Genomic DNA, 16,630 nt, shown 5'->3' with positions numbered 1-16,630 from the left:
GAAAAAGCAAGAAGAATATGACGGCCACCTAACCATTTCTTTTCACCCTGTATTTTCTTTAATTTATGAAATGTTTAGAATCTTTAACAATAGAAATGATTAAAAATGGTTAACTTTAGAATAAGTATTTAATTTATTAAAGGCAAAACTTTATACTAAAAAAAATATCAAAATTGAGCGCATACAGTTTTATACTTTATATTCATTTATCATATTACTTATTTTGTTTTTGATTTTTCTTCTACTTTTTTCTCTTTTTAATTTGTAAATAATATATATTAAGTTAAAGTAAAATTACAATTTTCATTTTATTTTTTAAACTCAACTAAGTTAACTTAATAATAATTATCTTTTATCAAGATATCTAGGAGTTTCTACCCAAATTAGAAATTTAATAAAATTTATAATACAATGAGTACAAACTTTATTTTACATATTATTTTTTTAAAATTAATTATACATATTAATTTTTTAAAATTAATTATATTTAAATTTTATTTTCTAAAAATAATTTTAATTATTTTAGTTTATAAATAATAAATGTTAGGGAAGGTTAATATAAAGTATCGTTATTTTAACAATTTAATTTGTTTCAAAAGTATGGTTGCTTTACCGATTTAAGATAATATTAATAAAACATTATATTTTACGAACCTGTTACATTAAATAGTTAGTATACAAATATAATAGCTAATATTTTTCTAATGCATATACAAACTCATGTTTGAGTAAGGGTGGTGATCTTTTTCAAAAGTTCGATTATATGAAAAATTTAAATCTATTTTTAATTAAATCAAATTTAATTGGACTTTTCATATTTTGATTAAATTAGATTAAATGCAATTTATAAATATATTTTTTTCAATTGAATTTAAATTGGTCTGATTAAAGTTTAATCTAGCTAAAATGAGTCTAAGTATGTTAGATTCTACTAAACTTAACTTGATGTTGATCTAACTCAATTAAATCGAGGACGATCTAGGTTAAACATGATTTGGTCTAATGTAGGTTTGATCTAATTTAACTTAATTTGAGATTGTCCCAATATGAACAAATTTAAGTTGAGCAAGACTTAATCTAACTTATGTTGACTTGGTCTGATCAAGATTGATTTGAATTAACTCTGACTTCGTTGCTAGTTTAGGTTAAACCTAACCTAGACTTGACTCGATCCAATTCAACTAACTTTACGTGATAGCCACAAACATATTTAACCTTTCTTACCTTGGATCCAACCCAACATAGTTCCAATCCAACTTATCTTCTAGCATGATTTGAGGCTATCTCGGCCCGACTTAAACCCTAATAAACATGGCCCCACTCTAATTTAGTTTGAGGTGGATCTTGTTTAACTTAGGCACAAGCCAACTCAGCCTGACTTGAACTTAGGTGATAAATGTGATAATTACTTATTTTTCATGCTTGTTATGACTTCTTATTTGTCTTCAAATCATGCATTTTATGTTATTTTCATGGAAAGAGTTAAGATTTTAATATTTTTTTTAAGATAGATAAAATTAACCTTTTATTGGATTATTTTGTAGAAAAGTGAAAAATTGGAGAGTAATGAAGAATTACTTTTCAGGACCTTCTTGCTCAGCTAATAGATAGCTCACTCAACCAAAAGAATGTTCTCTCGCCTAGCCACTTAAATCCTCGCCTAACGAAAATATTGTACACTCGTCCAGCAAGTACAATACTCGCCCAGTGAGTGAGAGGTTATGCTCACCTAGCGAGAAGATGCTTTTTGGTAGTGGTTGAAAAGTCAAGTTTGGATGAAATGAAGTAGTTTCTCCGATTAGAAACGCAACTTGGGATGAGAGCAACGACAAAGGCACGTCTAAAGCTCAAATACTTCTTTTTTCTTCATCCATCCCACTCTTTTTATCCATTTTTTAGTTTCAAATGTGTATAGGAGTAGCTAAACGTCCACTTAATTGATGGTTGAATGTGATGTATCTAAACTCTATGTAGATTTTCATATGCACTACAAAAAAAATTCTTAATTAGCAACCAATTTTAGAGACAAAAAAATAATTGGTCACTACAATGACTAATTTATAAACTAAAAATTATTGGTCTCTAAAATAGTCACTATTTTATGAATAAAAAAGTATAATTAGTGACCAATTAAACTCTAAGTTAGTCATTAGCTATCAAGGTTTGGGTTATCAAAAGAAACAGAGATGGTTCAAAAGGTTCATTCTTTAAAAAATTACAAAAACAAAACTAACATTCCATCACAAGTTATAAAAGATTGATAAGACTAAAATCACATTTTTTATTTATTGGTTTAATTACTCGGATGGTACCCACTTTGGTAGAGGTGTGTCAATCTGGTACCTGCTTTTAAAAAAATGTCAATTGCATCTCAACTTTTGAAAAAGTGTTTCAATTGAGAGAAACAATATAAATATTAGTACTTAGTTTAGTAAAAATATTTATACTTAATTAGTTTGAATCTTATAAAAAATGGATTACAAAAATATTTTAATTATTAAAAAAATAGGTCAAAATTGAATCAGATACACATAAGTAAGTACTAAATTGAAACAAAAAGACAAATATGGGAACTAAATTGAAATCAACACAATGACATCTGATAGTGACACTGACACGTGGTATTTTTTTAAAAAAAATTTCAAAAAATTTAAAAAAATTACAAAAACCACATACTTACACGTGGTACGTCGTTAACGACGTTAGTCAACTCCGTCTGAAAGAGACCTAATTGAAGCACTTTTTCAAAATGTGAGATAGAGTACTAGATTGACACATCTCTATCAAAGTGGGTACTATCTGAGTAATTAAACCTTATTTATTTAGAGAAGACTAACAAGGAACAAGTTTTCGAAGAAAAAGAAGAAAAACATCCTTCCCCTAAAATCATACTTTATCACAACACTATTTTGATTGATTATCATGACAATTGCCCAAACTAAGGACCGTTTTGAAAAAATGGAAAGGAAAAAGTAGTGAATTAACAAATTTTCCAAAATATATATATATATATATATATATATATATATATATATATATATATATATATATATATATATATATATAACCAATTTGTTTCCCTTGTATTGAGAGACATATCAGGAAAGGTAACGTTTCAATATTTGCCACAATTATAGTTTCGTGTTTGTCATGGAAAACATGTGAAAAACAACATGTGTAGGTACTAGGTTGGTATGATTTCTTATTCACCAAAGTCTCACATAAAATAATAATAATATGAAGAAGGGAACAATAGGAAAGTACTATAAAAATAAAGTATTGATTGGGTACTTCTGTATCATTGGAATGTTTCTAATTTATGCTAGAAAAATTGCAAAAGGTTTTGCAGTTTTGATTCTCCAAAAATTGTATTTGAATGATAATACTTTTTGTTAATTATTTGTAGATGTAGATCGAACTTGAGTGATAATACTTTTTGTCAAGTATTTGTAAATGTAGACCTTGAGGTGCTGAACTATTTTAAATTTCCTATTTTCTATATGCTTTTATTTCTATTTTTCTGCTTTTATTTGTGGGTGTGCTTCTGCTTGAAGAGATTTTTTTTTATTGCGTGATTTCTCGATAGATACTTATATGACTTGGATTGCACCACTTATTCTAGTGGTTACTTAATGGTTGGTAATCTAAGAGTAAGTATAACTCTCGGTAAAAGTAGGCTTAAATATCTTTTTGGTCCTTATTTTTGTAGTGTTTGTTGCGGATGATCATCATTTTGACATAATGTTCAAAATGGTCCTCATTTTTTACCGAATGATTAAAATGGTCATCGTTTTCGCAATTCATGTTTTATTTGGTCCTTTTCTGTAACGCCGTTTAAATCATTAACGGAGCATTGTACAGGTGACACGGTTTGTATTAGGGTGTGTTACGTGTAGTGTACATGTGGCTAATTAACGTTAATTTTTCAATTTAGGGAAAATTTTGCAATTAGGGAAATTTCTTCATCTTCGTCTTTCTTGAGCTCGAATTTGCAGAGGAAGCAACTAATACTTGTCATTTCATCATTGGATTGCAGTTGCGCTCTTCATTTCAATTTTCCAATTAATCATCATCAACGAGGTAAGTGGGTTTAGGATTTTCTGGGTTGTGTTTGCTCGTGGGTTAGGATTTTCGTAATTTTATCTTGGGGTTTATTTGTTTTTCGATTGTTGTGATGTTCTGCATGGTTTCTAAATTACCTGTTGAGACTGCACTAGATGCTTAAACTGCTGAGAATGCACCAACTGCTAAAACTCAAACAACTCAACTACCAAGGAATGAAGTGGAGAGTCAAGCAGCACCACTACCAACACCAGAAGAACCATCTCAGCAGTTTAGGATAAAATTACAGATTAGGAGGAGGCCATGATAGCAACTACAAACGTCTTAGTTATTTTTTGGAATTTCTGATGTAAAATTCATTATTGATGTACTGTATTTTGACTTTCCTTAAACTTCGTTCAATTTCACTTTTGCCAAACATTGATGTAGTGCATTTTGATGAGGATGAATTAACGTTATGAATTTAACTTCTTCCCGACTTAGATCAATTTAATTTTTCCCAAGCTTAGATCAATATCACTTACTTCAATGCTTAGATTAAGATATCATTTTGAACATGTTGGGACTAATATCAACATAATCAAATTAATTCATTTCTTCATTTAACAATAGTACAAAATAGATTGGACTTTAAAAGATTACACATAATAACAGTACGAATAATACAATAACAACACAAGTGAACCCTATTACTAATTGCAGTCTCTTCTCAACAACCTTCAATGACTTCTCCAAATCATTAATCTGCCTCATTTGTGTCATGATGATGACATCCTTTTCATCAACACCACCATTTGAAAAAAGTTGCAGCCCACATTATTGGAACCACCACTATGTAAATCAATAAACCAATTTATTATTAACGCAAAAATAAAAACAGATTGTACCCAAAATTTTCTACCAATATTCTTTGGAGTTCTTGCCATCCTCAAAGCTGCCATCTCTCCGCAGTTACAACTCGGGGTTAATACATTTCTCGTTGAATCACCAATAGTGCACAAAGATTGGGACCGTAACATACCTATAATGGGATTGCAGGAAGAAGAAGATTGCAGCAACACCAATTGAGAATGGAGGAACAAGATTGCCAAAACTCACCAACTGCCCAAACATTCCTTACCAAAACCCTAGCTCACTTATTTATCTCCAAATATCTAATTACCACACCTGTACAGTACACGTAACACACCCTAATACAAACCGTATCACCTGTACAATGTTCCATTAATGATTTAAACGACATTACAGAAAATGACCAAATAAAACACGAATTGCGAAAATGAGGACCATTTTAAACATTCGGTAAAAAATGAGGACTATTTTAAACATTTTGTCAGAATGAGGACCATCCATAACAAACACGACGAAAATTAGGACCAAAAAGATATTTAAGCCGTAAAAATAAAATAAAAAAGTTGAGCACTATCAAAACTTATAAATCTATTGTATTAAGGAGTTAGAATTGTGTCAATTTCTTATATTTAGGTTAGACTCATTTTATTGGTTTCGTGTTTCTCCTCAAAACACCGATCAATTTGATATCTTATGTGAAAGAGGATACGATACAAATACAACGTCAAAATCCACCCTATGCAGTAATCAACATTCAACGTGCCATGTATGTGCTTTATTGCAAAAAGGTTTCATTTATATCATTCCATTTTTATCTTAAACCTGTATGTCTCTTAATTGCTTCCATGAAATGCTGTTCGATTGGATTTCTGTAGCGATGGACATACACAGCACCAACACGTGCGAATTGAACTTTTGCATTTGTGTGCAGCTACAGACAATAAGATTGCATGCAAAAAGATAGCATTTGCATGTGTGAGAAACCGCGTATGGAGTGTTACTATAGCGTATATGAAATGCTAATTAATGATTTCGCTTACATGAGAGTGATGCGTTGGACCTTCATAATTGTAAAGGCTTTGTTTTCTTGTGTTCAAAACAGATCTAGAGCTGATACAATATTTATCTTCTTCTACATTAACAGTAGCACCGGTTAGTTCTCTATTCTGTGTTTTTGTATGCTTAACAGAGAAACTTTGAATTGGATATCATATACTTTATGGTTTATCTCCTTCAAGAACAATTGGTTAAAGAAGGAAAAATGTATGTCCAAGCTGTGTTATTCAAGATTTTTTTTTTCATATGAAGTTTTACAAGCAAATATCATTTTACTGATTAGATTTTACATAACCAATACAATATCAGGGAGTGCATTGTTCTCTGCTGGGATTCTCCGAGGGAAGTAAAGTGAGAAATATTCATCCCCTAGGCCTAGAACTCTTCACTTCTTGTGTGATTCATTATTGAGCTGCAAATATCATTATATAGCTTTCTTTTACTAAAATATTAGACGAAATTAGAGTTGAGCATTATTTTGTGGCAGTGTCTGATGTCTCATAAGCTTCTTGTTCAGGCTGGCATAACTGAAGTTGGACTAATTCTTGTGGATGCCCTCCTGCATGCATACCAAATGGAAGAGGAACAAATGCATTTCTGCTTGTTGTGGCTGTATCTGTTGTACCATACACCTGGGACATCAAGCCTCATTATTAAGCATCTGTGCTTTCTATTTGTTGCACTTCATGGCCTATGTGAAGATAATAAGTCTCTTGTAATTTTTTTGGAAGCCATTTTGCATATTAGTGTGTGTGTTCTTGGTGAATGAGGTTTACCTTCTTGTAAAGTTCCACATTTTCCTGGAAGATAAGGTTTCCCTGTTTGTGAAAAAAAGGAAAAATGTGAAGGTGAGTCAATGTTACAAAAGTTTTGAGACGAATAACACAAGTTATTTCAGAAAGACCTTCCGGTTCAGCTCTTGGATTTCATCTTTTAGAATTTGTTCCTGCAGAATTTGGCTAAACTTGTTAATCGATTTCTAGTAATGAGATTAATGAGATTAGTCACTTCATTCTCTAGTGAATTTAAAAAGCACTTGACCTTTTTCATACGGACACCTTGGAGGCTCATTTCCAGTTGATTCTCTAGATCTTGTAGGTTTCTCACACTCAGACCATAAAGTTGTTCTCCCATCATTTGCCTGTGTCCTGAAAATGTTAGTGCTCTTATGCATGGGGCTTAATGAGATATGTGAATCCGTTGGTTTATCTTCTATCGACAAAAATGAAAAAAGACTATTTTGAAGTAGGGTAAGATTGATAATGAACTCTACGGTTGAATTTGTGTTCAATCCAATCTTGTTATGTACATGTACATAGTCAAAATTTGTGTTCAATCCAATCGTGTTGTGTACATGTACATAGTCCTATGATTGACATGTGAAGTTCCTTTACTTGATTTAGAGAAGAAAAAGTAAAGTAAGAAGGTCATTATTCTGCCACAACCTTCTTTATGGATTGTACCTGGTGAGACATAGTATAAATGTTTATTGTAAGTAGTCTAAGATGGAGATAAAAGTGAGTGCTTCTTCTGCATGGACTATTTTTTATGCTATTCTGAAAAAAAAAAAAGAGAACTATTTGTGTGAGAGATTTAGATCAAGAAAGTAGTGTGTGCATATTCAAATATTTAAGTCCATGTTTCTTCCTAGCAAGAAAGTATGCGTGATGATATTTTATTTTCTGGAAGAGTATGCATTTTATTTCTTGGATCAGTGCAGAGTTAATTGTTTTATTTGGTAGTATTGACAGGGTAAGAAACACAAGAGGACGCTTAATGGCAGTGCATGACATGACAATAACCATTGCATTATTTTTCCCATCAAAGTATAGCTATCTTTGATTACTTCATGGTTTCTTTATCTTATTTTTGGTTTTCCTGCAAATTCAATAGGAGGATTACTTCGGTAAAAAACAAAAAAAAAAAAGGTCACTACTAATGATTTGAGATTGAATAGACAGTGGCAGTAAAATCTTAACAAAATATCATAGACATGACATGCAGCCAATCTGCTATAGTACTGTAATGTCCTGTTTTATCTAATTTTATAGAATATAAAAAATTGCTAAATAAATTTTAAAAGTTTATACCGATGGTTTTCTTGTAGAATCTGTAACTGTTGCCTTAGAATCTCTGCCTCCCTCTGCCAAAACTACCAAGAATAAAGTAAAATGATATAAGTAATACTGAGGGAAAAGAAATGCAAGAGATGCATTGTTATCGTTTTGACTTAGATCCAAACATTCCCCAAACGGATATGTCAGAAACTAGACATTTTGTAACACTTAATGCTTGAATATATTCTACTAATAATATGTCCGAAACTTAAGTGTGAGTTTGAAACATATCTTGCTTATAGTTTTTATTTAAGCCTGAAAAGGGTAAGGAAATTGTGAAGAGTGATTAGCAGGAACATACCTTGACTTCGGCTTCTGGATTTATCTGATGGTGTTGTTCTTCCTTGCATGCGTTGTATCTTTCAATTATGGATTTCATGCTGGTAACAAAAAAATCTTTCCATTTTTCTTATTTTGTATACAAAATTAAGAATTCCATTCATCAAGAAAAGATAGGAAAAGACACAGTGAAAATAAATATCACAGCAAACCACCGAGAGATATATCTACCAATAAATTGGACTCTGATATATCAGCATAAGGCAGAAGTAGAAACAAGATATATGCACTTTTTTTGTTTCTTTAGCAAAAATGGCCACATAATGACGTATATTTATTATCGGTGACCATGAAGAAATAATGGAGGATGGTTAACATTTTATTAAGTGAATACTATCGATCCATTTCAATCCCTATATCACACTGATAGAAGACTATTCCAAGATTTCATACAAAAAGGAATTGAAGATGAACCTTTACAATTGAAAGAACCTATGACAAAGACAAAGAGTAAGAGATGGGAAGATCAAAATTATTCGAAGCTCCTGATGTTACAAGTAATCTGAAATTCCAAGGATATGCAGATCATGGCTTGAAGCACATTTCAAGGATAGTTTTTAGGAAAATTAATTTATGTTTTTAGATTTTGGATTTCCTCTTAGAAATCAGTTATGTTCTATATTTTTGGACTTTGGTCTTTCTTTTATAAATTAGTTTATGCTTTTATGTTTTGGGCTTGAGTCTTCTTGTAGGGTTTTCAGGTTTTCAGGTTTTCTTAAACTTATGTGTCTATATACAGAGGTACCAAAAACAATGTAAACAATTTTAGACATATATTGAATTTGATTTCATTAAAGAGAGGATTCTCTTTGTTTTTGGTTTAGGCTTCCGATTCATATCAAAGATTAACATCTGTATGACGAATCTTCACTCGACTTATCAATCTACTAGACTTTCATCTCTATCTTATTTTATGTTTTTCTCTGATTTATTCATGTCATACCCCTTGAAGACTCAAGTTCAGAAACCATCATGGTCTTTATGAATAGAATCGTATTACACATACATTTGACATTAGTTTAATCATCTGAATAATTGCAATGCTACAAAGCGAAGTAATTTTTAGGCTCGTCTCATGCTAACTATTACTCAATAAACTGTTTAGGAATTGATTGCTCAATTGCCGTTCAATTGTTCTAAATCTTAGTTGTCGGAATTTCTACTCCACCTTTTTGTCGGTTCCACTAGGTTCTCTTAAAATATGTATCACATTTGAACGATTACCTTACTCATATTGAACAAAAAAAATTCATATATATCTTCGACTTTAATCCATAATGATTTAAATTAATATTATTTTAATAAATTTATCTCAAATATAAATTTATATTTTTGAATTTCCAGTGCAATCCATTTAGTTACACTGGATTGGATATAAATTGGATAATTTTTTAGGTTTTGAAAATCTAAAATCAATATATAAGTCTAGGCCAGCTTTATGAAATTTTAGGTCAAGTAAGACAAAATTGAATTGAGTCTAACTTATTCATGGTCGATTGGATTGAGTTTAAATCATGCAAAGTTAGGTCAAATCAAACCTAAAACAAATAGGATTAGACCATGCCAAAGTTAAGTTAAGCAAGGTTAGATCCATTTTAGGTTTGAACAAGCACAACCCATATTATGTTAGGCTGTAGGATCCAATTTCATATTGGATCAGATCTAAGTCAAATCAAATTACTCCAAAGTCAAACTGAGTTAGGCTAAACCTAAGGCAATATTTGGACTTAAGTTAAGCTAGGTCGAGGTGAGGTTAAGCTAAATTGGATTTAATCCTAACTTATAATATATTTAGATTAGATCAAGTCAAAACGACTGAGATGAGTTAGACCAAGTTGGGCTAAGTTGAGTAGGCCTGATGTTGGGCTTAGATAAGTCATGTCCACGTCAAATCTATTATATCAAGTTGAGTTGGACCCATCCCATTTGGATAAGATCATATCCAAGTCAAGTTAAACTAAGTGAGGTTAGGTTCAAGTCAAGCTTTGATTGAGTTAGGTTGAACTCAAGCAAGTGTGGGTCAAACAAGGGAAACACATGTTATAGTGGCCTAGACTAGCTAGGTTAGGATGAGTTAAACCGAATCAAGTTGGACTTAATCGAGTTTTAGTCAAACTAGGTTTAGTCAAAAGAAGTTTAGTTTGATAGAGTTAAACCCATGTCATATTAGATCTAGTGTGATCAAATTTATATTAAACTAGATTTGATCACAATGAATTTATGTAGACCAATTCAAATTTAAATTTAAAAATAATTTAATTTTAATCTAATGAGTAAACCAAATTTATTTGGATTTAATCCAAATCAAATTGAATTAAAAAATATAAATCAATTTGAACTAACTAAAATAAATACAAATTTTAGATCCATTTATTTTATTAAATCCGAATTAAATTTAAAAAATTCAATCCATAATCAATAATCATCTTTGATTATAAATCTTCAAATATTAATATAGAATTATAGTCAATGAGTAGAGCTGCATCTAAGGTTTAGGGTTCTGAAAAAAAAAAAAAAGAGAGCTATTAATAGAGGATATTTTATCAAAAGTTGCGTCATGCAGCTGTTGTTAGAGATTAATCACTAATAAAATTACTAAATATTTATATAGATAAAAAATATGTATAAAAAAAACATTAAACATTTCCTTAATTTTATGGTATATTATTTAGTAAATAAACTATTGCATTACTAGCTCCGTGGAAAAAAAAAAAAACCTTTGGCTTTGACCTTTTACAGTATTTGATTCTTTAGTTATTATCGTTTATATTTTAGTTAGTTTTCTTTTCACACCTTGATCTTTACAAAAATTTTCAAATTATCTTATGGTGTACTTCTCCCCTTATAACTTCTCATGACTTCTAGTATATATTTGATGATCCTCCTAAGTTAAATTATGTAGCTTCTTCCTCATGCAACCTTGAAAAAACATGCATATTTAATTTAACTATTTGTTCTTGACCTATTATGATATAATTCTAGAGTTTTCCACACCCCAATACCAACACTATGTTTCTAGTTCATGCATTCTTATGATTACATTGTAGATATTTTTATTTCTCCTAAGTTCTTAATTTGTACTACCTTTAGTTATGGTATATAAACTTTGCGAGCTTGCATGGCGCATATGTTAGAGTAATGCATGCTTTTGTTATGTTTCCCTGTGCGTCTACTTTGCATATTGCACCAAATTTCCTGTTGTAACTTTTGTTATCAGTATTATAATGTACGCCAAGCATATCTCAAATAATTATAATTCAACTTCTTTCTGTTTTCATTAGGGTTTCCTCATCTTTTTAAATGTGAAATTATACTTTGTGATAAGGTTGTTGAAGATGTGATTTTGGCCACAAGCTAGCACAACTGAAGCAAATTTTTTTATCCTATTGGAGATATGTAACTAAGGATTTGATATATATGTCTTCAATATTTAAGTAAAATTCCAAACATTATATGCAATATTAACACATGAAATGAAATAATTTGGCTTCACAAACAACATATTATATCTTCACTTGTTAGGCTTCCAATACTAAACACTTCATTTTTTTTTTAAATTATCTGTTACTTTTGGTTTTATCTAGAGTTAGACTAATTAAATTTCATTTAAAGACCAATTTAAAAATTAATTTTCTAAGTAGAGATCAATTTTTTCTGTGGTCAAAATCTTAGTATTTAATATTAGTGACTAATTTATATACTAATTCATAATATAAACTATTTTAGTTACTAATTTAGAGATCAATTATATTTTTTTGAAACTATTTTATTTGTCAATAATTTTTATTTATAAATTGGTCATTATAGTGATTAATTATTTTTTATCATTAAAATTAGTCATTATTCAATAATTTTCTTATTGTAATATCATCTACAATATAACAAGAATAGATAAAAGAAAACTTGAAAAATTATAGGAAATCCTTCCACCGTCTAGTTATGAATTCGAACCAAAATGTTTGTTCTTGCATGAGATAAATTTTAGGCTGCAAAGTCATTAATATACACATATAATTAATACTATTGCGTAAGTTTGGTTAAAGGTTTTCGTAAAAAAAAAAAAAAAATCGAATGATAAAATACAATAAACAGTACACGTTTGAATAGTTTATTTTAAAAGTTAGTGATCTCTTAAAAATTTCAGTGAGAAGTCTAAAAATGCATGGTTACTTTTTTTTAATGAAAATAGTTTTTATTTTCAATATACTGTTTTGCGTTAGGTTTTAAATTTTTTGCTTTTTGAAAAAGTTAAATAGAAGTAACTTTGCAATTAATAGATTTTACTTAATAATAAAAATGAGTTTTACTATGTTTTTTATACTCAACTGTTTCAAAATTTTTATGAATATATAATAAAAGATTTGTTCCCAACCTAGTTTTTATATTTATTTTTAATTGAAATTTATATATATATATATATATATATATATATATATATATATATATATATATTAAGAAAACAACGTTAATTGACGTATAACATAGTGATTTTAACCTAACAAGTTATTACGTCATTTATAATTTGTCCGAGACATTCAAATAAATTTTCTAAATAAATTACGTTTTTAATTATTCATCAACTAGTTTAATACTCACTTATGCATAAGGATTAAAAGCACGTTCTTTTTAAAAAAATACATTTTATTGTCTATTCAAATTCTTAAATGTATGGTCAAAATTTTAATTGGAGAAACAATTTTGAAGAAAAATTATTAAATTATAAATAATGTGTAAAAAAGTTCTATAAAAAATGTTACCACTATGATTTAATTTTTTTTTTTTAATTTTCATTCAAAATTTATTTACTCATAATTATTTTGGTTGAACTAATAACCAGAAGAATAGTTAGGGTCAGGGTGGTGAGGACTTTTGGATGCTATGTATGAGATTTCAATTTTTATTTTCATTATTATCATTGTAAAAAGTTTAATTTAAAAAAAAAAAAAGATGAAAACCTATCCACAACGCGTCCTTATTGTTCTACACGACGTTATGAAGTTTAGTTTAAAAGCGAAAGGTTCAATGCATGGTCTAAGACTAGGAAACAAGTATATATAGAGGATCATAGTAAAACACCACTCACCACTTGGCCAAATATGTATATTTATAAAAGAAACCAAAACAATAATGACAAAGAAACCTACCAAAAAATTGGTTCGATAGCTAGGTTTTAATTACCTGATAAGGTTGTCTACATCAAAATTAGTGGTGACATCACTTTATCCGATGCATGCATTTGCCAATGATAGGGATCCTAAATGGGACTTCATCATTTGCTTATGGGAGGGGACATGCCACCAATGTGCTTCTACCTAACACATCCACATCCTCAATGATGTTGACATCGACTAATCAAACCCATGGTATCATCAGCTACAATCGTTTCCATGGCTAAAATTATTCACATTTCGAATCACGCATACTTTTATATGTAACCTTCTAAAATTAGAAAAGACTAGGTTGATGGGGCATCACACAGCTAAAAGATGCATCTAATCAGATACTATCTGCTTATTCAAAACAAATCTGTATACGTTGGTTACAGCTCTGTGGTCAATGATTTGCTGGTTAATAATGCCCTTTTCCTTTTCATGCCCACAAAAGTTCTACTTTCAATTTCTGTATTTCCACCTTAATAATGCCTATATATCGTTTGTTGTAATGTCTTATGAACCATATATGAACCATATATGCATTATGCAGAATTTCCAATTCTTTCTGAGGAAAATAGCTAGGTTGGATTGGTGATGTTCAATATAAGATAGGTCATGCATGGAGCTGAGCTGAGACTAGAAGAAATTGACGACTGAGGAGTGATTTTTCACTATTCCATTTTTCCAAATACCTACTTAATACTTATCATCTATCTCTATCTCCCACTTTCCCACAGTTTCCCACTTCCTGTCATGTTATATCATGTATCATACCTATACTTCTTTTTTTCCTCTTCTTATCTCTTCACAGAAACAAATAATATAGTTATCTCTTCTCTGAGGGGTCTCTGCCTTTGGATGAGGAAAACAGGAAGCTTAGATTCAGAGATGTGATGTTACATCATGAGTTCAAGGATAAGGTTTTTTTTTTTTGTTATTTAGGATATCTATTGTCCCTTAAAAATATTATCATATTCAAACCGCAGCCCTTTTCATTATTGACTTCAGCATAATGCACATTTATTACGTTTCCAAGATGATACTCTCCCAATACCCCACAAACTCTGGCAGGTTAAATTCTGATCCAGCATCAGCTTTACTATATACATTGTCAGAAACTTGAGAAAAGTGTTGTTAACTCATATGGGTTGAAACAAATGAATACACATGCTATCTAGGACTGTCTAGCATCAGAAGAATCTCCTGCAATCATGTAACTGTAGTAATTTTGCAGATATATATATAACTACATGATTACACAAGATTCTCTTACTATATGTATATATCAAGTCCATGCCTTGAGCGTGATCTCTCAGAAGTTGTAGCCATGCATTTATTTATCTTTTTTGCATTATAGAGATAGAGAGATTTATATGTTGAGTGAGACCTAAAATACATGGAAGTTCGCTCAAATAGAGATGAATTAATTAAGGTTCGTACAACAGATAAACCTTTTGGTACCGATCTATTAAAATCATAAGCATAATTATGCATCTGGGAACAAACATAGAGTGGGAGAAACATGGTATTATTGCAATTAACTAAAAAAGATGACGGTGATGATAATCAAACCTGGTGCTGGCATACTCGTAAAGCTTTCCCGTGCTGGAGAATATGAGAAGACCAACTTGTGCATCACAGAGGATTGCAAGCTCTTTGGCTTTCTTGATCAATCCCTTTCTCCTCTTTGAGAAAGTCACTTGCCGGCTGGTGGAATTGTCGATCCTTTCAATCACAATCTTCCCCCTTCCCATTTGTAGCTTTGAGTTCACAGTTTAGGGTTTCTGAAGCAATTATGTATTGGAGTTATGTATTTATATATATATATATATATATATATATATATATATGAATAGAAAAAGTGAAGGCATAGACATAGTTCAGTAAAGGAAAAAAATTCTTACTTGGTTGTGAACGCTATTGAAGATGGTGCAAGGGAAGAATGGTGTGGCGCTGGGTTTCCATTTTATAAGCAGAAAAAGCAGTTTCTGGGTGAAAGGTGTATAAGCCGCTTGTGGCAGTGGACAGTGGGGCAGATTACTATGTGGGGTTAAATTAAAAATTGGATCACTGATAAAACCAGTGACTTTAGTTTTTGCATACTTTGTACAGTGAAGTATTCAAGGATAAAATGTATTGCTTCAATAGTTTTGAGAATTTTTATGGCGCCGCCAGCCGTATAAGCCTCTGACACGTTAAAGGTGCATACTATGTTCTTCTTACTAAACCATTCTCACACATCCACTTCAACTCTATTTATTTACAACAATGGGGTATATAGTTTTATTAGATTTAAATATGCAAAAAGAAACATTATTTATTTTAGGAATATAATGCATTGTATTAATACTATAAGTGAAATGAATAAAATACTAACTCTTATATAATAAATTTGTACTCAAATAAATTTATTAAAGGTTTATTTGCTCTATTTAGACATAGATAGAGTTGGTTTTGACAAATTAATAGCGTAGCTGAAATATTAGTAAAACATTACTAGTAGTATTATCGTCTTTAGATTTTACAATGAAATATATTCCATTTGCGCTGAAACTTGAGAAAAGATTGGATGGGTTACATGCCTTGTAGTTCCAAAGAGTTAGCTTATGATGCAATTGCTAATGTGGAAAACAAACCATATGATAGAAAGATTGATTAAGAAGAATATTTGCAATGTTTAGGAATTGCTATTTTTTAGTATTTTGACTTGTAACCAACATGTAAGCCTGTTTGGTGAAGTAGGAAGAGAACAAGATGACTTCCTTCTTTTGCTTCTTTATTGTTTTCTTTTCTTCTCTGTTTTCTTACCTCTTTTTAATATATTTGTCATCTTGTAACTAACATATCTTGATAGTAAGTTATAGAGAATGGGATAAGGTGAGTCAGCCTGAAAATTCAAACTTGTCCTGTCAAAGAACGGGTCAACAGGAGCAAAATGGGTCTGGACACGCAGGCAGGGTCACTAAAATTTAGCAAATTAGATTGGAAAAGTATGTTTTGATTTGTCACTTTTCCTTTTAATGAAAAATTATTAAATTTTTTGATATTATA

At 30.3% G+C, this 16,630-nt stretch overlaps 1 protein-coding gene across 2 annotated transcripts; it reads right to left on the bottom strand.

The window, feature by feature from the left end:
- Positions 1-6,199: 6,199 nt before the first annotated feature.
- On the bottom strand, positions 6,200-15,685 carry LOC114172641 (agamous-like MADS-box protein AGL21). Of its 2 annotated transcripts, none has more exons than XM_028056978.1 (8): positions 15,484-15,685; positions 15,152-15,363; positions 8,389-8,467; positions 8,061-8,122; positions 7,012-7,111; positions 6,875-6,916; positions 6,747-6,788; positions 6,200-6,602 (listed from the first exon to the last, which is right to left on the bottom strand). In XM_028056978.1, the coding sequence occupies exons 2-8, from the start codon at positions 15,331-15,333 to the stop codon at positions 6,444-6,446; spliced, it is 666 nt and encodes a 221-aa protein (XP_027912779.1). In that variant the 5' UTR covers positions 15,334-15,363; positions 15,484-15,685; the 3' UTR covers positions 6,200-6,443. The 2 variants fall into 2 exon arrangements, with proteins under 2 accessions (XP_027912779.1, XP_027912781.1); XM_028056980.1 differs by having other exon boundaries at positions 6,438-6,661.
- Between the last annotated feature and the right edge of the window lie 945 nt (positions 15,686-16,630).

This window comes from Vigna unguiculata, chromosome 2 (genome assembly GCF_004118075.2).
Source record: "Vigna unguiculata cultivar IT97K-499-35 chromosome 2, ASM411807v1, whole genome shotgun sequence".
NCBI lineage: Eukaryota > Viridiplantae > Streptophyta > Magnoliopsida > Fabales > Fabaceae > Vigna > Vigna unguiculata.
This window is presented reverse-complemented; position numbering and strand designations above follow the sequence as displayed.

Excerpts from the sequence above, each read along its gene's own strand:
- LOC114172641 (XM_028056978.1), bottom strand. The coding sequence starts at position 15,333 with ATGGGAAGGGGGAAGATTGTGATTGAAAGGATCGACAATTCCACCAGC. Across the intron at positions 7,112-8,060 it reads ATTCTACAAGAAAACCATCG|GCAAATGATGGGAGAACAAC; the intron begins GTATAAACTTTT and ends TTCAGGACACAG. Across the intron at positions 6,603-6,746 it reads ATGTGGAACTTTACAAGAAG|GTGTATGGTACAACAGATAC; the intron begins GTAAACCTCATT and ends TTGATGTCCCAG.